This window comes from Lupinus angustifolius, unplaced genomic scaffold (assembly GCF_001865875.1).
Source record: "Lupinus angustifolius cultivar Tanjil unplaced genomic scaffold, LupAngTanjil_v1.0 Scaffold_22_151, whole genome shotgun sequence".
Lineage (NCBI taxonomy): Eukaryota > Viridiplantae > Streptophyta > Magnoliopsida > Fabales > Fabaceae > Lupinus > Lupinus angustifolius.
This window is the reverse complement of record NW_017719906.1, coordinates 3,393-30,959: the sequence shown is the minus strand read 5'-3', so window position 1 is coordinate 30,959 and position 27,567 is coordinate 3,393. Positions and strand designations below refer to the sequence as shown.

At 32.3% G+C, this 27,567-nt stretch overlaps 2 protein-coding genes across 3 annotated transcripts; one reads left to right on the top strand and one right to left on the bottom strand.

The window, feature by feature from the left end:
• Window positions 1-3,899: 3,899 nt before the first annotated feature.
• LOC109338376 (probable inactive purple acid phosphatase 28) lies at window positions 3,900-6,816 on the top strand. 2 transcript variants are annotated; one of them, XM_019575595.1, is made up of 3 exons: window positions 3,900-4,295; window positions 5,092-5,519; window positions 6,110-6,816. In XM_019575595.1, exons 1-3 carry the CDS (start codon window positions 3,953-3,955, stop codon window positions 6,557-6,559), a joined length of 1,221 nt encoding a protein of 406 aa, XP_019431140.1. In that variant the 5' UTR covers window positions 3,900-3,952; the 3' UTR covers window positions 6,560-6,816. The 2 variants fall into 2 exon arrangements, with proteins under 2 accessions (XP_019431140.1, XP_019431139.1); XM_019575594.1 differs by having other exon boundaries at window positions 3,902-4,295; window positions 6,098-6,816.
• Window positions 6,817-7,595: 779 nt separating this feature from the next.
• On the bottom strand, window positions 7,596-16,311 carry LOC109338377 (protein At-4/1). Its single transcript, XM_019575596.1, has 8 exons — window positions 16,221-16,311; window positions 16,021-16,126; window positions 15,313-15,368; window positions 9,348-9,425; window positions 9,167-9,240; window positions 8,687-8,820; window positions 8,478-8,573; window positions 7,596-7,876 (listed from the first exon to the last, which is right to left on the bottom strand). Exons 1-8 carry the CDS (start codon window positions 16,281-16,283, stop codon window positions 7,713-7,715), a joined length of 771 nt encoding a protein of 256 aa, XP_019431141.1. The 5' UTR covers window positions 16,284-16,311; the 3' UTR covers window positions 7,596-7,712.
• Between the last annotated feature and the right edge of the window lie 11,256 nt (window positions 16,312-27,567).

Genomic DNA, 27,567 nt, shown 5'->3' with positions numbered 1-27,567 from the left:
AAAATGACACCGAGAAATTAATGTGGTTCAGCAATTTGCCTACGTCCACGGTTGAAGAGCAACAATGATATTATCACTATGATAAAAGAGAATTTCAAGTTCACTCAAGTGTTTCACTCACTTCCCAAAACCCAAGTACACCCAATATCACTCTCACTCACTTATATCTTAAACACTAAAATATTCCTCACAATATTAGAACAAGAGAAGAAGAGAGAATATGCACTAAGGCTAGAATATTGGTGTGTCTTACAATGGCTTGGAGCATTCCTATTTATAGTCAAAGCCTTGAGGATTGTATGGCCAAAATCAAGATGCTTCACCACATCCTCTTCCTCTCATTGGCTAAAAAAAGGTTACACTATAACCACTCATTTTACTTGGCCACAAGAAGGTTTCACCATCGCCACTTCTTTTGCCACATCATTCTCTTTTTCTTTTAAGCCAATATTTAATAGATCCTTATTCATAGAATACGAGCTTGAAACCAAACTATCAATCTCTTATCTTTATCTTTGGTTTTTCCTTCATTGTGGGCCAAATCTCTCGACCTATGATTTTCTCAAAACAAAGTTCAAGGCCTTGATTCATTGGATGATTTTGAACTACATCCTTAATGGTCTATGTTAGTTTCCTCTCTCTTGCGTAGGGGGAGTGGCCTTTTCTTCCCATACAACCATACTCTCTCAGAAGTTAATTACAAAACCTCCTAACATAATGAAAAGTCTATTTGAAAAATTAAGCAATTAGCAACTATTTCGAGTGGTTCATGGTCTTGGCACACAAACCCATATATGTAAAAGGGAAAATAGAGATATATGGAAAATTACAAAAAAATATACAAAATTTGACTAGTACCAAAAATTCCTTGTTGAACAACTTTCCTCTACGGTCAAACACGAACCATACTTATTCAGCCTTGATTTTAACAATTCCAAACAATATTATGAAGCCAATAAGCTTTAATCCTTCACTTCTTATATTAGTCAAGCCTTACCATTTGTATTGTGGGATGCTCCAAGGGATAGCAGTGGGTACCGGATATGCGGGTACTTGTTGGTTATATGCTAACGAGTTGGGTCTGGGTTTATGTTTTTTGATCTATGAATAATTAGGACTGGAGATTTTGAAATTCACTGTTAAACGAGTTCAAGTAATAGGGAACTCAGACCATTGCTAAACCAACAAATAGATATAAAAATATAGCTTTAGTTGTCACAAACAAGTATAGAAAGTAAGGGGTTGTCGTATCCACAGAGACTTGCTAACTCAACCTTTCAAGATCAAATTACTACTTTAGTTTTCAAAGGGGTTTTCAATTGGTTGTTGTTTTGGTTGAAAAGTTTTAAATAATAATAGTGTTGGAAATCAGATGTGGGATTGACTCACTATTCATAGCAGTAAATTGATAAATAATCAAGCAATAAAACAAGTATAATTTCACATGATATTTGATCTCAATTACATTAAGAACTAATATTTTAGTCTACTTAGCAACTCATGAATCAAAGCCTAAATCTTGAACACAAGATTAATGATTATGACACACATGCATACCTTTATATCTAGTAACTATGAAAGTGAGTTGAGATTAATGCATACTAGTGTTAGCTGCCAATGTCTTTGTCTATATTAATACTTTTACCAAATTAATTTATGTTTAGTAACTAACTTGATAAAATTACTATTTATGAACCATCAAATGTGCCTCTATGTCTAGCAACACACAATCAAGTTTGACAGTTTTCAATGCAAATATGAGTTTATGTCTAGCAAGCATATCAACAAAGGCATTCGTTGTGACAATTAAACATACAACTACATCTAGCTTTAAATGATGAATTATTTGTTTTGAACTATCGAACTGAAATTTCTTCACAAAGTTCTTCTCCTAACTCACACTAAGCATTTTGTTAAACACAAAGTAAGCATTAAAAGTGTAGCAAGAATAATTCATAAAAATCATGTCATTTCATTTCATTCATAAATTGAATTACAAAATACATCAATGAATAATTAAGCCAATCATAGCTAAGAAGCAGTCTGATTAAGTATTTTCATACATAACTCGATAAAAATAGAATTTGGAACTTAGGTTCATGGAGAAGTGTCGGCTCCTCCATGAACATCAATAATCCTCACTATTCCTACTTCATAGCCATTACATCATCTTCCCAACAAAGTAGTACTTAGCTACTCATGTTCATACAATGCAAGTAAATAGGTTCAATAGATAACTCATGGGATGGTAGAATCACCTCACAAATGAGCATAGATTAACTCATATAATACTTACACTTAGTTCTCACGATATAAGTGAGATAAACTCCCTAAAAACTCATAAAATAAGTATTACAATTCAATATTACAAATTATATGTCATTTGGGTCGAGTTGGAAGTCCTTAGATAATGTTCAGATGATGTTTTTGGCGCTCAACGCACCGCCTGTGCGTTGGGCGCACCTCCAGAGCGACGTTCCAGCGGACCAACTTGCGCATGGCGCACCTCCGTGTGCTAGCACATCACCGACTATGTTGAGCGCAGGTACGTGCTTGAGCGCATGCAAAATAGTAGCAAATTGCTAATTTTCGCTGCAATCTGCACTAAGCGCAGAAACCTGCGCTAAGAGCAGCGAGTTTTGCTCATTTCGACGATTTGACCATTAACATTGAAGCCCAATCAGTTAGAAACAACATATCAAAATTTCAGTCCACACCAACGATTAACGAATGAGTTATCACGATTTTACTTCGACATGTCATGAGTAAATTTTTGTTTTTGCTCAACACTTGTCTTGTTGCCATAATTCCTCCGGATTAAGCCTACAAAACATTACAGAGGTGAGACTTGATCATTTAAAGAAATTTTAATCATGTATTAGTATGATTTCATTCATTTGACTTGATTAAGTAGTTAAAATGTCGTAAAAAGAATGTATAAAATATGAACAGTTTGGCACTTAACAACCATCAATTCATATATATATATAATAACAAGTGTAATATCATGTTTATCATAATTATAGTATTATATTGTTAATTCATAATTGTAATGTCATGTTAATGATGTGCATAAATGTGTTGTCATGAGTGTTATATTGATTAAACAGTTTTTGCTAAATAAAATTTCCATTGTGATGTCATGTTGTTAAACAATGATGTTATTATTCATAATTGTGATATAATATTATGTTGATTAAGAATTCTTACTAAATAAATTTTCATCATAATGTTGATGTAGTAACTTTATTTTTTATGTTTGTTTGAGTAAAACAAATTTTGCTTAATCAACAATTTAAACTGTACTTAGTTATGTTTTTTTCTTATTTTTTTTCTTGTTTTTATTGTTTAAAATAACATATAAAATACTAGGAAAGATACACGCAATTGCATAGTTACTGTATATAAAAATAACCGTGTTTATATATATATAATATCAATAAAGATAAAAATAGTTTAAATATAAATATAAATATCAAATTAGTTCATGAACTTAACGAGTCGAACTATTTCAAGTTTGATTCATTTATTTAATGAGCTCAATTTTAAGCTCATGTGGTTCAGGAATAGAGTTAAATAACAAATTAGGTTTTGAAGGAATACTTTGATTCAATTGTAAGGTCTACTTGCTTGGCCTATATGCTAGTCCTAAAAAGAGTTCTCCCTTTTGGAAAGATTTCAGCTTCAGCTTGGAGTTATATTTTCTTGCTGCCTTCATTCCTTTTAGCATAAATATGACTTTTTAAAGACAATTCTCTCTAATCTGACCTAATTATATAAAATATTTAATTAAAAAATAAATTTATATCCATGAGTCGGATATCATAATATTCATTTTTAGTTTTTACCCATAACTTATTTTTTGCGCATACTCATTGTGAGTATTTTGAAGGGTAATAGGTTTTTTTCCATCCCTATTTGTGAGGGAAAGGAGAGAGACAGATGAGGAAAAATGGATTCAAGTAAAATCCAAAACTGGAAAAACTCTCTTATCTACCTCACATTCCTACTTACAACTATTCACCTTATTACACTAACCCATTTTTCTCATAATCTATTCTTTTGGAACATCGAATCTGTGCGCGTGAAGAAAATCCCGAATCTTCCTTTACGGTTCCGTTATGACGGAACCTTCAAAATATTACAAGTCGCTGATATGCACTATGGAAGTGGAACTATTACACGTTGTAGAGATGTGTTGGCTTCTGAGTTTCAATTTTGTTCTGATCATAACACTACTCGCTTCTTGAAGCGTGTTATTCACGCTGAGAATCCTGATTTCATTGCCTTCACGGGTACTTATTTATTCATTTCATTTTTTTAAAATAATCGTTTCGATACCAGTTTCGGAAACTTCTAAAACCTTGAGGTTCGGTCGATACTATATAGTTTCAGCGTCTCCCAAAACTTTGACATATCGGTTTTGACCCTGGAGGTTATGTATTCAAATTGTGGAAGCAGCATCTTCGCTTTGTTTGCGAGGGTACAACTACATAAATTTACCCTCCGGACCTTACTAAATTGAAGCCTCGTGCACTAGGATGCTCTTTATAACGCTTTGTTTACATATGTAAAGCATTTGATCAGAGAAACTAGCAGAAAAATAATTATTTGCTTGCTTGATATGAATAAAGATGAGAGTAAAATTTGCATTGATTGCCTAATGGAATCTCTGTTGCTGATATTGATTTGAACTTAAGAAATATTATCAAATGAAATGCAGTAGAAATAGGTTTTAGCGTTGTGTATCGTAACATAATTCAAGCCGATTAGGCCTTGATTGGCTCTAGCTTAGTAAATTTGACTACTTTGGTTTTGTAGATTTCTTAACAAGCTGCTAGTGTTACCGAGCTAAATGTATTCAGTATCAGCACTAGCAGAATTTAAACATTCTCTTGCCGAAAATAAATTCTTCAATGTTTGCATAAATGAAAATGTGCCATTACTATTTCTCTGTTTGATGTGATATGGATGAATTAAACTGTGCCTGCTTTGCCACTGGCCATTTATTTTTATGCTAAAAATTTCTCGTGACTTTGCGTTTGTCGTATTTTTACATGTGCCTAACATGGATTTAGTGCTTGCAATTAGGGGATAATATTTTCGGATCTAGTACCCCAGATGCTGCAGAATCTCTGTTTAAAGCCTTCGGTCCTGCCATGGAATCAGGACTTCCATGGGCAGCAGTTCTGGGAAACCATGACCAAGAGTCATCTATGAATCGCGAAGAACTAATGTCCTTCATTTCCCTTATGGACTATTCAGTCTCGCAAATCAATCCATCAACGAATGATCTTACTAGTCCTACTGAAGATGGCATGATGACTAAAATCGATGGCTTTGGGAATTATGACCTACAAGTACATGGTGCCCCGGGTTCCATTCTGGCAAATAGCAGTGTTTTGAATCTTTTCTTTCTTGACAGTGGAACTAGGGCTGTTTTTCAGGGAATACGAACTTATGATTGGATCAAGGATTCTCAACTTCGTTGGCTTCTTCAAGTTTCTCAAGAATTGCAGGTAATAACAATGAATATCATCATCAGTAGCTAGTTATGCAACTTCGCTAATTTTTGAAGATTGTTAATCTTTCTAATGTTAGTGATGATTATGAAGAGACAATATCTTTCTATGCTTAAATTGTTACTTCTTCCCATGTTTGTTTTCGTTTTTTGATATTTCTGAGTTGATGTATTTTTTATAAGCAAATACAATCATGTTAGTTCTCTTCTTTCATTCTTTGGATCTTTATGAATGAACAATAGATTTTCTATTGCTATGTGTGACTCAAAATATTAACACTAGCAAAGGAGAAACGAAAATGTTCAATTTGTGTTTTTATCATTAATTTCGGGTAGAGCCAAACTTTCTGACTTTCACCCTCATTAACCTACTCTACTTTGATTATCAATTAAACCTAAACAAGGTTGAATTTAGGAGGAAAGTTTTTGCCCCTTTATCAGCAAAATGTCTTAATTTCTCTGGCAATGATACAATCATGTACTTCTATTATTTGTAGGACATGTTCTTTCTTTTCGCTTGAGGGAAGTTTCCCAGATTTTGATCCCATTAACATGTTGCCGATCACACACTAACAGGAACAAAAACAGGATCCTCTCCACCTTACTGATGCTACTCCCCTCAATAAACCGCCAGCACTTGCATTTTTCCATATCCCAATCCCAGAAATGCCACAGCTGTTCTACAAAGAAATTGTAGGAGAATTTCAAGAGGGTGTAGCTTGTTCGCGAGTGAACTCGGGGGTCCTAGAGACCTTAGTCTCCATTGGAGATGTGAAGGCTGTTTTCTTGGGCCATGACCATAAAAATGACTTCTGTGGAAACTTGCGTGGCATATGGTTTTGTTATGGCGGTGGCTTTGGATACCATGGCTATGGAAAGGCCGGGTGGCCAAGAAGAGCAAGGATCATTCAAGCTGAGCTTCAGAAGGGAAAGAACTCGTGGATGGGCGTCGAGAGAATCAAAACATGGAAACGACTCGATGACGAGAAGATGAGCAAAATTGATGAACAAATCTTGTGGGATCAGCAGCTTATCTAGATGACCATATGCTACTATTACTCTGTTGTGATCTGTATTGTTCTCAAATATCATGCTAAACACATACACTCATTAATTTGTAGTGAGTGTTCTCTATGCTAAACACATACACTGTAGAAGGAATTGTTGGGCTTTTGTTCCAGGTAGAACAATGTCAGAGTGTAATTTCAAATTCATTTTAGGTTAGATTACTCTATGTATGTCCATGTACATTTTGACAGAAACTCAAATTACGTTTTTGAACTAAAATTTTGTCATAGGGTCTTTGAACACAGAAAATTTATAATTGGGTTTCTCATACACCTTTGAATAATAGGTTTAATTTGTGGTTTTTGTTTAGCTAGGTCATGTTAGTATTTAACATTGAAAGGTGATGTTGAAGATAGCATGTCAATTATTTTAGGGTAATAAGCATATCTTTTTTAAAGCAAAAGTAAAATGGTCATATTTATAATGACTAGAAAGGTATTTAAGTATTTGTTTTATAATGTAAATGATGAATTAAGCTTTAAACTATAATTCTTAAGGATGGCTAGCGGTATCTTGATTTGGATAATTCTCCTCATTGTTAGTTTTTCTGTTGTTTTTTTTTTTTGTAGTTTCGATGTATCCAAAAAAAACTAAATTCTTAAAGGCAAAATGAAATTTACTCTTTAACCATTAAGCCAATTTTTTTTTAGTTTAAACGTGACACTTTATACTCAACATTGGTTGGTTAAGGCAAAAAATGAAATATTTTTTACCTGCTATGCCAATATTAGTAAGTTTCATGTGATACTTTATACTTAACTTGCCTACATCATCCTTTTATGTGTGGCATGATGTATAAATAAAAAGATTTACAATACATATCATTCTGAATGAATGAGATTAGAGCTATATGTGTTAAAACCAAACCAACACAATTATCATATTATAATTCATATCCATTTAAAGATAACATTTCTTTCTAAACACAAACTAGCTAACTAATTCGGTTTGGGTTACCTTTTTATTTGGATCTTCTTTACTCTTTTTCTGGTTATTGGGCTCACATCACTAATATCAAACACTGTATTCTGTACCGAAAAAAACAAAATAACAAATAAAGACACTGCATTCTTATGAATTCATAATTGCTAGTTTGATTTTTCACCTTCAACAGTTATTATTCTCATTTAGAAGCCATTGTTTGCCCCTCTTGGGAATGAGAGAACTTCCTTTTGAGGACCTCATTCTCCTTTCTTAGTTTCATGATCTTCTGCTTAAGTGTTTCCACATGCCAATTTGAGGTCATTTCTTGTTGCTGATCAACCAGCTTTGCTTTACTAATCAGCACTGCAAGGGACAGAGAAAAACTTCCTGTTTATTTCTATAGGCCATAGAATATGAAAATGCTCAAATCAAACAAAACATATTAGGTTTGTGTAAAGAAAGGCATACAATGAATGTATTAGGATGTATCCCAGACCCAACTAAGTGATAGTATCGAAATCCCGCTTTTCTTGGCTTATGCAAGAAGTTTCTACTTGATAAGGTATGATTTGAATCCATGACTTACAGGTCACAAAGTAAAAGTAAACAACCTTATCATTATATCCATGCACCCTAAAACGAGATTCAAATTGAAATTTTATTCTTTAGAAGTACTATGTGAAGAGATTTTAAGTGAATTAATTGATAAAAAAAGTTTTAAGAATTTTTCCATTCACATTGTTGGTTTAGTAGTATAAGGTCTCATTAGATCCTCATGATGACCAAAAGGTCATGAGTTCAATTCCTAGAAGCGGTGTTGGAGGGATAATCACGCACCCTGAAAAAAATTAGTTTTTTGTCTAAAAGAGTGAAGGATACACTTGGTAGTACAAAAAAAATCTTTCTATTCATTAAAAAAGATGCTTGGAAAGAATAGAGACGTGCTAAATCAATCACTTCTTACATTCCTTTTCCAAATTTTGGAGTTTTCGGTGTAACTCATTTTTTTCTTCCTGCTCAACCGCAAGACATTCTTTCAAATCCTGAACCACTGTATTATCTGTCAAATAATAATGAACATATGTAGTTTCAGACATTTTTGGTTACTTACAGATAAATAGCAACATTGTGGAAAAGAAAATTCATATATTAACTGAGAAACAAGTGCCTCACATTTTGATTCCACTTCAAAATGGATTTGGTCCAACCTGTTTGCCAGAATTTGCATATGATTTTTATGTGCTGCTAAATCTTGTTGGAGTTGACTTATGGTTCCTTCATATGTTGCTTCCTTATTTTGAGATTCCCTAACATAAGTTATATCAATGATCAACAAAATAACAAAACTTCATTTCAATATATTTCCATTCATTTCATCTCAAAACAGATTGGGAATGAGAGGAGTAGTACAATAGGTATTTAAACCACAGAAGTTTGCCGGACCAAACGAAGGGTTACCTTTAACCCATAATTAAATGACATTTTTTGGCCCATGACAATCAGAAATAAGTTAGACTCTGACTCTGATAGCATGTTAATGTTTCATTTCAAAATCAACTAGCAATAAGAGGAACCCAACAAATATTTAAATCATACTTAAAAAAACGAGACAAGGCGATGTAGAATTTAATTTCCAACACTATCAATACTCACTTAACTTGAGCTTCTAAACTTCCAATTCTTTCTTCATATTCTTGCTTAAGCAATTTCATAGCCTTCTTATGTCCCTGCTCCATAAACCAAAATTTTGAACTGTAATCCATTATCCAACATGCTATCTTCACTCTTCAAATATCATAGCAGAAATATCTTCGGTAGCTTGAAACTAACTCACTTCTTCTTTAAGGAGAACTTCATTACTTGCCATGTCCAGTTCCTCTTTCAAGTTAAGACATTTTGTACGGAAGTCAAGCTGTGTGTCATGTCATTTGCAAATTAAATAACAAGTTCCAATAAAAAATGTATAAATTTAGCAACAAGATATTGATCTAGTTGTATAAGGTTTCATTGAATCTCCTAGATAGATCAAAATGTCAAAGATTTCATTCCTAAAGCGACACTTGTTGAGTTGTTTGCAGGTGCAGTGACACACCACAAAAAAAATTAGAACAAGGAGATATCTTGGTTATAAAAAATGTACAAATTTAAATATTACACGTAGTAGTAAAATTACAAGAAGTAAAGATAAAAGATTAAGAATATTATATATATATATATATGACTAGCAATTCATTCTTTATAACATACTCTTTCTTATTGCTGTACATCTCATTACTTTTTTCTATTGTTAAATCATGCTGTAAAGAGAGATGTAAGTGTTGGAGTTTTAGAAACCAATTCAGTTTTTCTATACTTGCTTCTAGCCAAGCGTGAATCAGAAAGAAGAAGAAGTTAATTGAAGATGAAAACGTGTTCTTAGAAAGGGAAGAAGAAAAATTAGAAGGAAGAGTGTTTCACATTAACCACCAAACATCAAATTTACATCATTCTATTTATAGTAGTTCATAACAACTTAGTTTGTTATGACTTTCTATTTGTAGTAAGTTGCCAACTAACTAAACTAACTATTACACAAAGCAATGAATTACTCTCTTTAATACAAAACAACACTCCTCCTTTATTCATGCTTTCTATACTAACTATACCTAAGAGTGTTCTTTGTCTCTCAAAGTCTATCTTCTTTAAAGGCTTAGTTAGCAAATCTGCCAATTGTTCCTTGGATTGACAGAATTCTAGCTTCAATGTGTTCTTCTCTACTTGGTCTCTCAAGAAGTGAAACTTGGTCTCTATGTGCTTGCTTCTACCATGAGCCACTGGATTCTTTGCTAGATTTATTGCTGATTTGTTATCAACAAACAACCACATAGGTTCATCATCCTTCTGCATTCCCAATTCAGTGAGTAATGCCTTCAACCACACTGCTTGTTGACCACCAAAACAGGCAGCAACATACTCTGCCTCGCACGAAGAAAGGGCCACTATTTTCTGCTTCTTTGAACACCAACTTATTGGTGCTTCACCAAGCTTGAATAGGTAACCACTTGTGCTCTTCCTATCATCCTTGTCCCCACACCAATCTGCATCAGTGTAGCCATGGATGATACTTCTTCCACTGCTCTGTTCTATGTCTCTTGATGCAGGGAACAAAATGCCCAGATTCATACTCCCTTTAAGATACCTTAGTATCCTTTTCACTGCTACTAGGTGAGTATGTCTTGGATTTTCCATGTACCTGCTTACTAGACCCACTGCATAGGCAAGATCAGGTCTTGTATTGCACACATATCGAAGAGATCCTATCATTTTCCTGAAGAAGGTTGAGTCTACTGCATTATCTTCTGAGTTCTCAGTGCTAGAATTGCATAGTGAGTGTCCAGTTTCAATTGGAGTTGAAGCTGAGTTGCATTCTAGCATTTTGAACCTACCAAGTATATCAGAAATATACTTCCTTTGATGCATTAGGATACTAGCTTCAGTTCTGAGAAATTCAATCCCAAGGAAGTATGAAAGGCTTCCCAAATCAGTCATTTCAAACTCATGTTTCAGCTTTTCTTTAAACCATCCAATCTCTTCAATGTTGTTGCGTGTTATTAGCAAGTCATCCACATAAAGGCATGTGATGATAGAGGCTTCTGTAGTGACTTCTCTTGTATAAATGCCATGTTCATTGATGCATCTCTGGAATCCTAGTTTCAGTAGGAACCCATCTATTCTTCTGTTCCAAGCCATGGGTGCTTGTTTCAATCCATACAAAGCCTTGTGCAATCTGTAGACTTTGTGTTCTTGATCTGGAATTACAAAGCCAGGGGGTTGTACTATGTAGACTTCCTTGTCTAATGGACCATTTAGGAAGGCAGATTTCACATTCATTTGACAAATGTGCCACCTTCTTGAGCTTGCTATTGCTATAACAAGTCTTATGGATTCTAGTCTGGCCACTGGTGCAAAGACTTCTTCAAAATACAAGTCTTGCTTCTGTAGGAACCCTTTAGCAACAAGTCTAGCCTTGTGCTTAGAAACTGATCCATCAGGTTTCAGCTTCACCTTATACACCCATTTGACTAAGATAGCTTTCTTGTTTCTTGGCAAATCTGTTAGTTCCCATGTAGCATTCTTTTCTATTGAGTTGATCTCCTCCTTCATTGCTTCTATCCAGCACTGCTCTTTCATTGCTTGATCAAAAGACACAGGCTCCATTTCAGCTAGTAGGGCCATATGCACAAAATCTCCTTCTTGAGTGATTGTTGAGTCACCTCAAGAAGTTCATAATCTCTGAGTCTTGATGGCAATTGTCTTGTTCTTTGTGGTCTTTCATTCAAAACAGCTTGATCCTCATTACTTATCTGAGTTTCTTCATCTGTTTGTGTGTTATCCAGCATCATTCTTAATGAATTGTTGGGTATTTCAGTTGTTTCATTCCAATTCCAAGCTTCTCCTTCAATGAATTTTAAGTCTCTGCTGTATGAGGTTGTGTTAGTGTTTGGATTGTATACCTTGTAGGCCCCTGTAGAGTGATAGCCTACAAAAATCAGCCTCTCTCCTCTATCATCAAGCTTTCTTCTACTGTTTTCTGGTATGTGTTTGAAGCATATGGATCCAAACACTTTGAGATGTTTTACATTAGGCTTGTGTCCAGTCCAAGCTTCTTCAGGAGTCTTGTTCACCAACCTCTTTGTAGGACATCTGTTCAGAAGATAGGTTGCTGTTGATATTGCTTCTGCCCAAAACTTCTTTGGAAGTGCCTTGGTTCTTAGCATGTTTCTTGCCATGTTCAACACAGTTCTATTTACCCTTTCTGTTGCTCTATTGTGTTGAGGAGTATATGGTGTAGTGATCTCATGAGTTATGCCTTCTTTCTCACAGAAATTTTTGAACTCATGAGAAACATACTCCCCTCCACCATCACTTCTGATCAACTTCAAGTTCTTGCCACTTTGTTTTTCTACTTCTGCTTTGAAACTTCTGAATTTGCCAAACACATCAGATTTCTTCTCTATAGCATAAGTCCATAGTTTTCTTGTGAAGTCATCCTTGAAGGTCACAAAGTACTTGTTTCCTCCAAGAGAATTTTCTTCTCATGAACCACACACATCAGTGTATACAACTTCAAGTGGTTGAGTGGTTTTGGTTGGAATTTGTGAGCAGAATGTATTTCTAGTCTGCTTGCTTGCAAGGCAGTCATCACACACATCATTTGAAGCTTTAAGATTTGGCAACCTATGCACAACTTCATTCTGACTTAAGTGTTCAAGGCTCTTGAAGTTGAGATGCCCAAATCTTTGATGCCAAATTCATTTCTCATCTCTTACTGATTCTAAGCATTTCTGGTTTCCAAGCTGAATGCCAATCTTGAAGGTCCTATTTTGTGCTAGAGGGGCCTTCAAGACTAACACTCCCTTCTTGTTGTTGAATACTTTGAGCATCTTCTCTTCCAACCTCATCTTGTATCCTTTCTCAAGCAATTGTCCAAGGCTTAAAAGGTTGCTCTTCATTCTAGGCACATATAGAACACTTGATATATATGAGGTTGAGCCATCCTTCTTCTTGATCATCACTTTGCCAATTCCTTATGCTTTGATTATGCTATCATCAGCAAACTTTATTCTGGTTTCCACTGATTTGTCTAATGTCACAAACCAATCCTTGTTCCCTGTCATGTGGTTGGAGCAACCTGAATCAAGATACCAACTTCCTGAACTCTGATTTGTCACCATTAGCAGGGCATCATTAGATTTATTTGCTTCTTGAAAAGAGTCAATACTCCTAGCCATCAGTAACACCTCCTCTTCTGATTCCTCATCTTTTGCTAGTCTTGCTTCTTCTTCTTTGGTTTGAGTGACCCTTTTCTCTTTGCATTCTGAAGCATAATGTCCCCAATTTCTACAGTTGAAGCACTGAATCTTGCTTTTGTCTTTCTTGTTCATTCTACTCAACTGATTATTCCATTTCTTGGCTTTACTGACTTCACAATTGTTGCTCTGATTCTTCTATTGTGAATTCGATCCAGGCTTGACATAGTCAGTCCCAATTCTCCTACCACCTTGCCATCTTGCTTTGTCTCTTCTGAATTTATCAGTCTGTCCAGGGCCACCCTTCTTCTTGAACTGAGCACTCAAGGCATGATCTGATTGTCTATAATTCTGCCTCTCCATAAATCTCTGCTCATGCACCTCCAAGGATCCTTGCAATTCATCAACTGATAGATTGTCAAGATCCTTTGCTTCTTCTATTACTGCCACCACATGATCAAACCTTGGATGGAGATTTCTGAGAATCTTCTCCACTACATGTTGTTCAATTGGTGTTTCTCCACACCCCTTCATTTGGTTTATCAGGCTCCTTAATCTGTTGAGGTACTCAGCTATGGATTCTTGCTCATCCATTTGCATCAACTCATATTGTCTTTTGAGTGTCAGCAACCTCACCTTCTTGATCTTCTTTCCACCAGAATAGTTCTTCTCCAATATCTCCCATGCTTCCTTTGAACTAGATGCTGCAGAAATCTTTTCAAAGTTAGCCCTATCCACACATTGATGAATCAAGAAGATTGCCTTGCAATCTCTCTTGTTTGCTTCCCTATACTCCACTGAATTTCCATTCCATCTTTCACCACATCAAGACACTCTTGAAATCCAAAGATGGCCTTCATTTGAATGCTCCAATGTTCATAATTCTTCCCATGTAGGATTGGAAGATTCATTGCAAATCCATTCGAATTTGCCATTCTTCTATACCTCTGATTTCCCTTCTGTTCTGCAGCTTTGCTTCTCAATCCGTGAGCTTCACTTCTTGAAGCCCCTTGCACCTAATCTTGACACTACCACAGATCCCGATCCTATAGCTCTTGATACCACGGTTGGAGTTTTAGAAACCAATTCAGTTTGGTTTCTATACTTGCTTCTAGCCAAGCGTGAATCAGAAAGAAGAAGAAGAAGTTAATTGAAGAGGAAAACGTGTTCTTAGAAAAGGAAGAAGAAAAATTAGAAGGAAGAGTGTTTCACATTAACCACCAAACATCAAATTTACATCATTCTATTTATAGTAGTTCATAACAACTTAGTTTGTTATGACTTTCTATTTGTAGTAAGTTGTCAACTAACTAAACTAAGTAATGAATTACTCTCTTTAATACAAAACAACAGTAAGATGCGTCAATAAGAGAAATTGAATAAAAATGATGTATAAAAGAGTATTTTGCTAACCTTGCTTCACATTAACATAAGGCAAAAATATCTTGTAATTCATCAAGTATTAAATGTTATATACCACTGGTAACACAACTAGTTTATTTGATAACTTCAAATAGCAACAAGCAGCCACTAAGCTACACAAGTAACCCAACTAGTTTATTTGATAAATTCAAAAACAATTTGGGTGTTTATTAAAAATATTCACATATTTCAGTAAGATGTAAAATCATAAATCCATATTTGATAAGCTGCTTAATCCCGTTAATGAGCTTATAAGTTACGAATTTATGTCATTTTTTATCAATTGACTAATATTGGATGACCCAATGTACAAGACTCTCATTCGATAGTGCGGGATTTGAGGATGATAAATATATGAGATATATAGAACTTTATCTCACATGCAGAGAAAGTGTTTTCAAGATTTCAACACATGAGCTAACATCACTGGACATCAACTTCACCACTATTCCGAGTAATCACTGTCTTAAATTAATCAACTAGCATGTCAACTTTTGTTAATTATCCTAAAGTATTGAATAGGAAAGTTCATCAATTGAGTATCATCATCTATCTACTGAAACAACGTAAAGTGCATAATTGAAGCACCTGATCAGCCTGATTCTTCAAAGATTCCGTGTACAGATTTGCCAACTTCTCATTTTCTGAAACATTACAAAGAAAGTTTTAAATAACAATTGTTGTCACCGTTTTGGATACTTCCAAAACTTTCACAATAAATACTATTTCAGGACAATGTGGGTGATGCAGCCATAGTTGTGGACATAATGTGGTCCCACACAATAAATACTATTTCAGGACAATGTGGGTGATGCAGCCATAGTTGTGGACATAATTGGTCCCACAAACCGGATAGAAATCACCTGTCCCAAACTGTGTCTCACTTTATGTCTAAGTCAATTAGAGTATTTCATTTTATTACTTTTTGCTTTTAAAATTTTTATTTTATCCACGTGTTAATATATAATTAGTTTATGACAGATAATGAGACACAGATGGGGACAAGTGCCAAAAATCATGTCTCTTCCTATCTTCATCCAATCAAATTACACCAAGTAAATAATTTTTTTATTTATGACTTTTTTATTTAATTAAATGATGCATTTTAATTCGTTTGGTACACCAATTAGGACATAAACCGGGACAAAGGATATTCATTCCATAAGTGACTTGACAACTCTAAAAACCTTAACATTTCGGCTTCAATAACAGTCGTGGCCTAGATTTAAAATATTGACTATAAAACTAAGCAAACATGAATGTGCAAAAATTGAGTAATAAAATCACAATATGAACCTCTTTTGAGGCTGTTGCAAGCGATTTCCAAAGATTCCCGCATCTTCAACTCTGAACTGTACTTGGATTGCATCAACTGCAACTCCAAAACGCTGTTCTTAACATCCTGAGCCATTAACAAGAATCGAGATTTTGTTTAGTAATAACCGATCGAATGAGATAATTGAGAATGAGAAAAAGGTATTTGGATTTTAGAATACATCGTAGATGTGATCGAAAGCTGATAGCAGTGACTCCATTTCTTCGTCGCTAGTTGCCGCCATTTTCTTCTCGTCGCTAATTCAAATCAAACGCGCCATTTTCATATTTCTCTGTTATACTAATGATGATGATGCCAATGGGCCTTGGCCCAATTCTGACATTTCATCTAATATTTAATTGGTTTCACCATAAATACGTCGTGTTTGTCTAGTAGTAACTCAAGGATGGTTAAAAAATTAAAGGTTTGATTCCTAAATAACACTTGTTTGATAAGGTAGTCATACACCTCGAAAGAAAATTAATTACTTATAAAAAAATATTGGGAGATATCATTGGTAATAATAGAAAGATATTAACTGTTCTTTAGATTTTATTCAATGTTGAGTAGGCTTGTTTTCTTAAATTGTACAATTTCCCCATAAATTTTGTGTCATGATTATACTTGTACTGACTTTCTTTGAAGGATAAATAAATTATATCAACCTCTTTAAAATAGAGGTAAGTTTAACTCTTAAATAATATGAGAATGTCTAATATAAATAATAAAATCTCAAATGATGGGAGAATCGTAATGATTTGAACCCAATAGTTCATGTTTAATGTCATGTAGTGTTATCATTGAGTGCGACATATATGTTTGCTATTAGGGTTGGTATTGAAATGAATCATCTTAAGGAGTAGTTTGTGATTCTTGGATCAAATAAACTTGAGGACAAATTTGAGTTTCTAAAGGTAATGTGATTAACTTTAAGGACAAAACTTGTATTGTTCTATGTTTGTGGTTGTGTTTTTTAAAAACTTAAATGTGTGACAAATATTTCAGGTGATCTTTTTTCCTAAACTCACGTGATATATTAGTAGGAAACAATGTCTCAAGATCAAAACCTAAAGCTTGCCTTAAATACAAGTCAACTTTCCTAGTTCATAACCTAGATTAATACTTTTCTATAAAAAAATATTAAATATTTTAGATTTTTACTTTAATTAATGAATTGGATTAAGTTATGAAACAATCAACTAGCTGGGTTCATATAGTTCATATTGTCTCATTTTACCACTTAGTTTATGGGATTCATACTAACTAGCCTACTTAAATTATTCACAAGAGTTCTTTGGTCTTGAGAAGGTAGGGTTTTGAAGTTCGTTAACTGATGTGAAGTCTTCTAGTATCGTCTGAGAGATGCTTGAGAGCATTGGGGGTCGTACCTGAAAAAGTTTATCGACGACTAAGTCAATATATGAGAGATAGAGAATGTAAATGTGAGAGAATAATAGCAAGATATTAAGTAAGTGTAGAATATAAGTGGATGTAAGTAAACTTCCTTAAGAGAGAAATCGTTTATTTATAGTAGAAAGGTTAATGAAATATTCCTTTGGAAATGTCACGGCCCTGGCTGACCAAGAAGCCTTGTTGGGCCTGCTCCGGAAAAGCAAAGGTTACTTTCCTTGTGTTAGGCGGTTCTAGAAGGTCTGTGCTCTGTGAGTAATTGATTTACATCATGTGTTATCTTGAGCAACTATATTGCAAGCATATCTTGTCGTTTGACTGAAAGTATGGTTGCATGCAGTAGCATGCAACTCGTAGCAAGGCTTTATGTTGATCAAACGATATGACAGTCTTGTGCAGGTGGCGTAACAGAGAGGTATCACAGGTGGTTCTCGTCCTCACTTATTGTCTTATAGTGGAATAGAACAACAAGGCTTGATTGAAATCCGAGTTTGGAGGTGGAAATTCAATAACAATTTCTTTCAATTGCAATTTCAAAGTATGTAATTGGAAGACACACTTTTCTCACAACATTTAACCTTCTATAAGTTAACGGTTGCCAAATGGGAGTAGGTTAATTAGGCTGAGAGTAAAAATGAAGGAGGCAGGGAATGTTATTTAACTTATGCAACCATTACTTTTGGTCAAACTTAAAATACAAAGCTTAATATTTTCGTTTTCTCTAGTTTAAGTGTTTATTCAATTCGATCGCCTACATGTTGTTTTGCTCCATTCCAAGTGTGCAAATTTTCTTCTATACAACTAAAACCATACTAAGTAGCAAATATTTTTTTGTTCATACACTCATATGAATAGAGGAAAAAATATATGCACACTCAAAGTGTAAAAGTTTTTTGCACAGTTAGTCCATCATCTACTATTCATTTTTAATTATTATTAATTTTTCAAAAAATAATATAAATAAGTATTAGATAGTGTACTGACTGTGTATAAATTTTTATATTCACATTAGATAGATATTACACTCAGATGAATATCCATAAAATTCTCACACTTACTATAGATAGCATACCTACAAAAGAAAAGAATTTATGACAATTATATTTGGTCTTAAAGTAAAAAACTGAATACATGTTGAATAGGCTCTACATATTTATTGTCCCATAAATTATACTCTATATATAATATTACCTATGATTGATCAGAAAAATAATTACTTATTATTTTATAACTTAAAATTATTATCACTCAATCATAAACTTATGATATATACAGTTACATGACTTATGACATGACAGAGTCACTCCGTGTTAAAACTAGAGACACTCGTGCGAAATACTTAAGCATAAAAACCAATCGAATCATGTACCATATGGCTGTTGCACATTAAAAATAAATTAAATAACCAGCTGCAAAGAAGACGCATTTTAGTAATGTAATATTTTTATATGGATAAGTTGTCAAAATTAGTAGTTCTTTAGAATTTTAATTTTTAAAAAAGTGTCATAAATTCAAAATTCAAGTAATAATAGCAATGTTACATGATATTGTGGAATGCAAATATTTTCCCAACGATAATTCATCTTAAATGGTTTTCCTTGGAGATTCTATGCTCGAAATTAATATACAGAAATTGATTGAAACTTTTTTCCTTTTGAAAGTGCTATCGTGAATGCATCTAAAATCTAGACTAGACACTGTTTATTTATTTAATTCTTTTAAGTGGACTAGACACTATTTAAGTATTTATGCTTTCCATTTTTTTTTTCTAAATATTCTCTTCTCTTACTTTATTTCTAATTTCTCACTCCACGAATTCCATTTATTCATTTAATTGAATCATAAAAGCAGACATGATAATGTGATATAGTATAATCTAACGTTGAGTTTTTGGAATTCATGGGTTGAGATTTGTTATCTTGACTTTTTTTACATAAGATTTTAATTAAATTCCATGAAAGGCACGTTTAAAATGTTTAAGATAAAAAATGACTCACGAGCTAAATTAAAAGTAAAAATTTCATGCGTTTATGTGCAAATCTATCGGTAATATATTGGTTGAATAGTGTAAAATTTTCTTAAATCCTTATGATAATTAAAAGATCAAATATTTAATTACTGTGAACGATAATTATTAGGAAGAATAATTACATTCTCTAAAAATAATTAGTTCTTTGCCTAAGAAGGATAAAAAATATATTTTTAGTTATTCAAAAAAACTGAATGAAACTGACATATAATTGTTTCACTTATAAAAACATATAAATATGAAACGGTCAACAATGATGTCTATACTAAATAGCATATCATATATTGTTGAAATGGTAAGTTATAATAGTAGCAGTCATTATTCACCCTTAAATTAAATATTATCACCTTTCTTTTCGGTTTTTTTGTACAAAAATGCAAAACTGAAAAAGGATGTTACAATATCATGTGTTTAAAAATTGGTTCCACCAACATAGAATTAGTGACTTGAGTTGAATTTAGAAACAAAATAACAAAAAACATTTTTTACCTTATATTAATGAGTCAGCCCAATTAACTGGTTCATAATGGGATTGGTCAATACTAAAAAAGTTGTGTTAAGAGGTGATGACATATTTTATTTTTGGAAAATTGTATAAAAATCTCATAAACTTTATGCTTTTCTACTAGTGTTAATATAAATTATTTCTTCTTCTTAATTATTCCTTAAATTTTATTTAATGAAATTGGTCACTACATGAAGATAATGTTAAGTTATTACTAGTCCAATAAGGAAAAAGTTATAATGGGACTCACATATTAAATAGTCAACATCAACAATCACCAACAATAGTCACAACATTAAATATTGGTCGAATTATTTTTCAAACCCAACCGTAGACTCGATTAAATATAATGCAAATATCTTTTATAGATAAAGTTTATTCAATATTATTTATTATATATATAGAAATTTTGTTAAACATTGACATATATATATATATGATGAAAAATTATAGAATTAATTATATATTAGGTCAAATGGATATCATTGTTATGTATACAATTGAAAATGCACATACAAGCATGACAAATGGGTGACCATGTGATAAGGTCAGACTGAGTCATGTTTGTCCCTTACCTAATCATAGATATTTATAGGTCTATTTTTTGAACCCGAACTTAACCTTAGACCTAATAAAACCCAATCATATTCAGGTTTAGTCATGATTAAACGAAACTGAATGAACGGCTAGGTAGGTGGGGTCCTAGTCACCTACCCACCCACCGAAATTATTAAAGAGTAATTTAGTTAAAGCTATAGGATAAATTACTTGGTGTAAACCCCAAAACCTTTCTAAATACTCCAATTCACTAACCTAATGTAATTTTTTATAAAAGCATTAAAACTATCGAGAGGAATATTCTAATGAACTAACAACCAAATGTTCTTCTATAAATACTTCACCTGGCCCCCTATGCATTGTCCCTTAAGAATTGCCAGCACCGCGTTAGCTACACCAAGCTACTCCACTAACTAGTTCTAAAATCAAGGCAAATTCATCGTGACCCGATCCTCGGTGGATCATCGACTCCGCGACTAAGGAAGAGGTAGACCTGATCCTCGACTGATCATCGGCTACGCAACTTAATAAACAACATCAACTTGCAGGAGATAAATGATGTTCACGTACGTGTGTGATGAGGGAGAGAAGGAACTTGGGAGGAAACAAGCTCCTGGATCTTGTCCTCACTGTGGTGGCAAGGTTGAAGCCATGGATGTTGAGATTCAATGGAGGTTTTGCTTCTTGCCTATGTGCTTCAAGATTAAGAGGAAGTATTTTTGTACTTTATGTGCTAAACGTTTGGAATTGTATTGTTAAATTATCTTATATTATATTTTAGACTTTATGCATATATGTCTAGGTGCTTAGTTATGGATGTGGATATGACACTTTTAAATTTTATGTAAAGGTTTTGGTAGTTGATAAAACCATATGGTGATCATAATTGTATCCAAGATTGTAGTTGTTTGAAATATCAAGTTTTGAGAATTTCTTAAACTGCAACCAACGGTTGTTAAAAAAAATTAAGTTGTGTTTGATTTGTGTTGTAAATCTTCATAGAGAGTTTAATGACATTGAAATGCTTGTCATTTATTTTGATTAAATGGAAATAAGAAGCATTACATCTTCTCTTTCCCCTATTAACTACACTAGTTTAAAAATCTCCTCTAAGTTTGGAAGGAAATTAATAGGACCATGGTTTTTCTTTTTTCTTTTTTTTTGTGGGTGGTTTATTCTTGAAAGTTCAAAGCTAGTTTCTTTATTAATAGAGAGACAAATGTTTTAAAAAAGTAAAAGAAAATACAATTTTTAATAGCATATAAAAACATACACTTTTCTATTAAAAACAAAGGAATAACAAAAATCCACTGGTTTAAGAAGCTAGAATGGAGAATCAGTTTAAAATCCAAAGTGTATTGAATATTTTTTGTACTGCCCATGATATTTCCTTATTTTAGGTAAAAAAACTAATCTCTTTCGGAATATGTGTTAACTCTCCCAAAAGGCAAAACTTTGACATTTTGGTCATTCTAGGGTTTAGTGGAATCTTATATTACTATACCAACACATTGTTGGTAAAGTGTATTAAATATGGAGCAAAGGTAGAACTATATGCACTTTATGTGGATAGGATCACATGTCCCCATTGATCTCTCCAATTTTATCTTCATCTAATTAGAAAATGACACTCAATTAAAAAGAAAATAAAATAGCATTTTTATATTATTTGTTGGAATTTGATTAGCTAGAAATATGAAGAAGTGATTTTTTTAGGATTGTAATGTTTGTTCTTTTTATACATCTAAAATGTTGATGGCTCAACAACCAAAGTCTCCTCTCTTTTTTTCTTCGTCTTAGTAATGCTTACCTTGTTAAAATATGAAATAATCTTTGTATTTTTAAAACATAGTGATTAATATATTGACTATTTGTAAATTAGGACTGAAACACGAGTATTTTTTTGTCTAAATTAATCTTTGTGGAATTGACTATAAATGCAAGACGTATCAATGAATTATACTTATTAAAGAATTAACAATAAATCAAGGTCCACTATATAGGACCTAGATCCTTTATCTCTTAACTTTTTTGTTTTTCCGTTTAGATCAACCAGAATTTATTAATAAATAAAAATTTATACTTTATTTCATAAAAGTAATACATTAATATCCATATATTTAAATTTACATATGTGAGACAAGGAATAAGACAAATTGGGGCAGAGAATTTGTATTCATGCTTTATCTGCATCTAAAAACTAAGAAATATAACTTGGGAGACTAAAATCTAAATTGTGGAGTAAAAACATATTTTATCTTTTTTACTTACCAATTTTTTTTTAAAAATCAAGCTTAAAGAAAACATAATTTGTATTTAGATCTTATTAATGAGTGTTTTAGGGTCACTATTTAAGGAATATAATAGTAAACTAATATTGAAAAATAAAGTCTTATGCTTCTTGATATGTTAAACATATTATTTCCCAATGCAAATTTTTTTTTATAGTTTTTTACTTTCTTAAACGATCTCTCAAAATCACTTGTTAGCATTACTTGTTTAATTTTAAGTGGACACATGTTGACTTAAATTTGAACATTCACATTTATGTTCCCCAAATTTAGACTAATATTCAAAAGTTATATTCTTTTAGGAAAAAAATGATATAACATCTTGTAAAATAAATTTACAATTTATGATATATCACAAGAAAAGTGATATGTGTAAGAAAATATCACTTTAAAAAGTAAATGTATACTCAACAATAGATTAATAGTAACCAATAAGGTGTTGATGGTTTGATAGTTCGATTCTTGGGAGCACCAATTATGAGGAGGGGCAGTTACAAACCCCAAAAATGATTAATTTCTTAACTAAAATGTGAGATAATACCTTTAGTAGTACTAAAAATAATTGATTAATAGTTGTGTTACTTATGGTTAGTGGTAGTGACACGTAATAATATGATTTTGTAAGATAATGTACCTAAAAACGTGATTAGAAATGTTGTTAAAATTGCTAACAAAATCACATCAAATTGACTAATAGCGTACTGAATTAGTGTATTTAATTCATAGACATTTAACATCATTTGATCAAATCAGTCATTTACAGTGGTCCACTGCTTCTCTTTTGATCAGACAGAGTGAATTTTCAGTACCCAATGTGTTCTAGTTTACATGTTAGTGAGATTTAGGTTGTATTTGCTGTAGGAATATATTTAAGCATAACTTTAGAAATGTAATATATAGGATTATTATAATTAGGTAAAGTTTCATTTTCGTTATGGTTATTATATTTAGAATTTATAAAAACATTCCATTATATTAAAGAACAAAACTACCACATTTTACATATTTTTCACATTTTACGCATTTTACACATTTAACACATATTAAATTGTTTTTCAATATGTATTTATTAGTTTGTTAGCTAGTTAGTTAGCTATTTTACATTATAAATAAGGTTTTTCATGCCTTGATAATTCAATGAGAAAAATACACAAATTTCATTTTACGCTTCCACAATATTTTCGCAATATGGTATCAGAGTTTTCGTTATGGAGGCTTTGATAACCGTTGCACATTCTCTAAATTTATTATCTTTCTCTTCCAAGATTCAACAAGAGAATTCAATGGAAGAAGATCAAGAATTGGTGAAACAACAATACAAAGTGCAAATTTTGCAGCAACCATTTTCAAGCATCTATTGGTATGTTGCTTGTATACCTATTGGCGAAAGCGATCGAAAGTTGATCGGCCTGCTTTGCATAGTAAAGCTTTTGTTATTACAAATCTACGTTGAATAACAACACTTTTATGTTGTAACTCATTCCTAACACCAACCAAATTATTAGCAAACTCTACAACCTCAGGCAGTGCAATAAAGATTGTGTTCTTGCTCACCACATTAAATTATGAACAAGATCAACAACAACAACAATAATAACAAGATCAACAACAACAGACAACAACAAGATCAACAACACCAACAACAATAACAAGATCAACCAGATCAAGTGATTGAGAAAATCCAATCACGTTAAGATCGAGATTCTGATTCATTACATTGTCATGATAGCAAATCGAATTATCAAGCTGGAGTCATTGTCATTTACCCTCCAACTTGAGGGGCTATTGAAGAACAAAGCTACCACATTTTACATATTTTACACATTTTACATATTTTCCACATTTTACACATTTTATGCATATTACACATTTAACATATGTTGAATTGTTTTTCAACATGTTGAATTATTTTTCAACATGTGTTTATTAGTTTGTTAGCTAGTTAGTTAGCTAGCTATTTTACACTATAAATAAGGTTTTTCATGTTTTGATAATTCAATGACACAAATGCACAAATTTCATTTTACGCTTCCACAATATTTTCGCAATACAATAATTAGTTTTTTAGAAAGATATTGTTGGTTATATATAAAATGTTAGAAAAGATAAGGATATGCAAGTCCTTTATTACTAAAAATTTGACATCTTCATAAATATCCTATATTCTCATTTTTACCATATTTATAAAATGCATGTTACTTTAGTGAGAGATTCTTTTTCTAATTAAAGTTGTTTTTGCTTTTGAGAATGAGTAAGAATCATCTTGAGAGATAATTATTAAATACAAAAGTAAAAAATAATATATTATGACAATTTTATCAGTTTAGTTACAATGATATTATACTTTTATTGTGGAAAGTAAAGTAAAAACTCTCATTTTTAGTAACGGATGGGATATTTGTTCAGGAACGATGAAGCATATTTTTATGGTGTTTTAGCTGCTTAAGCTTTAGGTTTAGCATTGTGGCATTTTTCAAATCTAATTTAATAAAAAATAGAAATACAAATTTCTCTTTCAACTTTAACTTTTTAGTGTTATGTGTGAAAATTAACTTAATTTATAAGGTTAATTTAACACCTTTGGATTTTAAACACTAACTTTATGCATTCATACTTAGGAATTTGATGAATTGTTGCACTAATATTATGAGTTGCGTTTCCATGACATTTCAAGACTTAAAGGAACAAAATTGTGCAAAGATTGATGCCAAGAGGCTACAAATTGACTAAGGCCATATTTAGCTGAATTGTGCCCAACACGGGAGTAGTGCCCAATGCAGAAGCCACACCAAACCTAGTTGCATTGAGCGAAGAAGAGTGTCAATCGCAACTTGGCTAAATGAATAGTCTATCCAGACAAAGAGATTTTTTTAATGTGCCTCTCTTGCACCTGATGAATATATAAAATGTCAAATTGATAGAAAGAAATCGGAAAAGCTTATTGGAGAAAATCCAATTTTAGATATACATACTATTTCAGAGAAAAATAAGAATGATTTCGATTTCTTTTAGTTCCTAGGCTAGTATAGGGTGGAAACAAGATGTAAACGTGAAGCAGAATGATGGGAGGAGTGAATGTAATCTCATGGAGTAGGTACCCCTTCTCTTCGAGTTTTGTTTTCTTTGCTATTCTTTGCTTATGAAATGCTTAGCTAAACTTCTCAGTTGTTGGCATTGAGTGTAATATTCACTGGATGTATATATATTGGAAAGATTTATGTTAAATATAAGGTATCAAATTTTACAAGTTGGCTTTGTTGCGCTTAATGCTTATTTGGTAACTGACAACTCTTCTTGTATGATTTTGGTTGTTGAATTCATGAAGAAATTATGGATCCATAGTCTAAACTAGAAACTAATTTTTTAGTATAATTCTATATGTAGTTTATGTTTATGTGTCTCTATTAGTATTGTTGTTAGATATAGATTCATATGAACATTGAATGACTCTCAAACTTGTTAACATAAAATACTAGACATAGAGATATGCTTAACAATTTATATAGCTTAATCTTGTTAATTTAGTTGGTACACGTAGAGTTATTTTAATAAGCTACTAATATGACGAAGACATCCACAATAAGTATAATTGAGGTGTTGCACTAAACTCAACTTCACATGCATAAACTACCAGACATAGAGAAATGTTGTTATAGATGGAAAAACGGGTATTGTCTGTGGGCGCGCCTACATAGCCCGCATTTTTTTGCGGGATGGCATGTAAATTTTGTCCATTTCGCCCTGCCCGTTTTGCCCGCAAAGCTCACGGTCCATTGAGCAATGCAGGCGGCCCACAAACATAATTTAAGGAAAAATTAAGAAATTTTCAAATAAGTTATGATGTAATGTGATTTTTATTTCCTAAAAAATTGTAATATAATATGATTTGTTCAACTTCATATAAAATATTAAAGTTTTTGTTAATTTTTTATCTTCAACTACTTTATTTTATTTATTATATGATTTTTTTATTTTTTTAATTATTTAATAATATTCGCAAGTTGCCCGCAAGTCCGTTAGCCCATTTTAAAATGGGCAGAACATTGAATTTTGTCCGTTAAGACAATGATTGTAACGGCCTCAATTTTTTATTCTTTTAATATGTGAGTGAACTGATTTACTCTTGTAGATTTATCTAAAAATAAATATGATTTTTTAGATTAGTCGTAGATCTTTAAATGTTTATCCAATAAGTTTATGATTAAATAACTTACTTCATTAGTTATCTTGTAGTTAAGTGAATTTTTATCATCTAAGAATTAGCTTTGTTTCAAAAGCATATTTTTGGATAGAAGTTGCACTTTATTAGACTATTAAGGTATTCACGTCTTCTTGTAATACATTGTAGATTTGTATTAAATACATTTTATGAGTATTTATCTATTGATAAATAATTTATCGAGTAATATAGCTGATATTATTTATTTTGATAATATTATCTTATTTTGATCCGAGTCGTTATGTTTATCTTAAAATATTTTTAATAACATATACGGTTATCAATTTAACCTTTTAGCACTAAGTAAACAATGGTTATCTTATTATATATATACATATATTATTGTTATGACTATCATACCTTATAAATTACTATATCTTATATACTAAATGATATTAATTTTCATGTTATGCCTCTGTAAGACTTTTCATGGATACATGTATAGTATTTGCTTTAGCCTTATTATAATATATTATAATGAGGTGTGTTGGTTTTTGTTATATATAATATTATAAT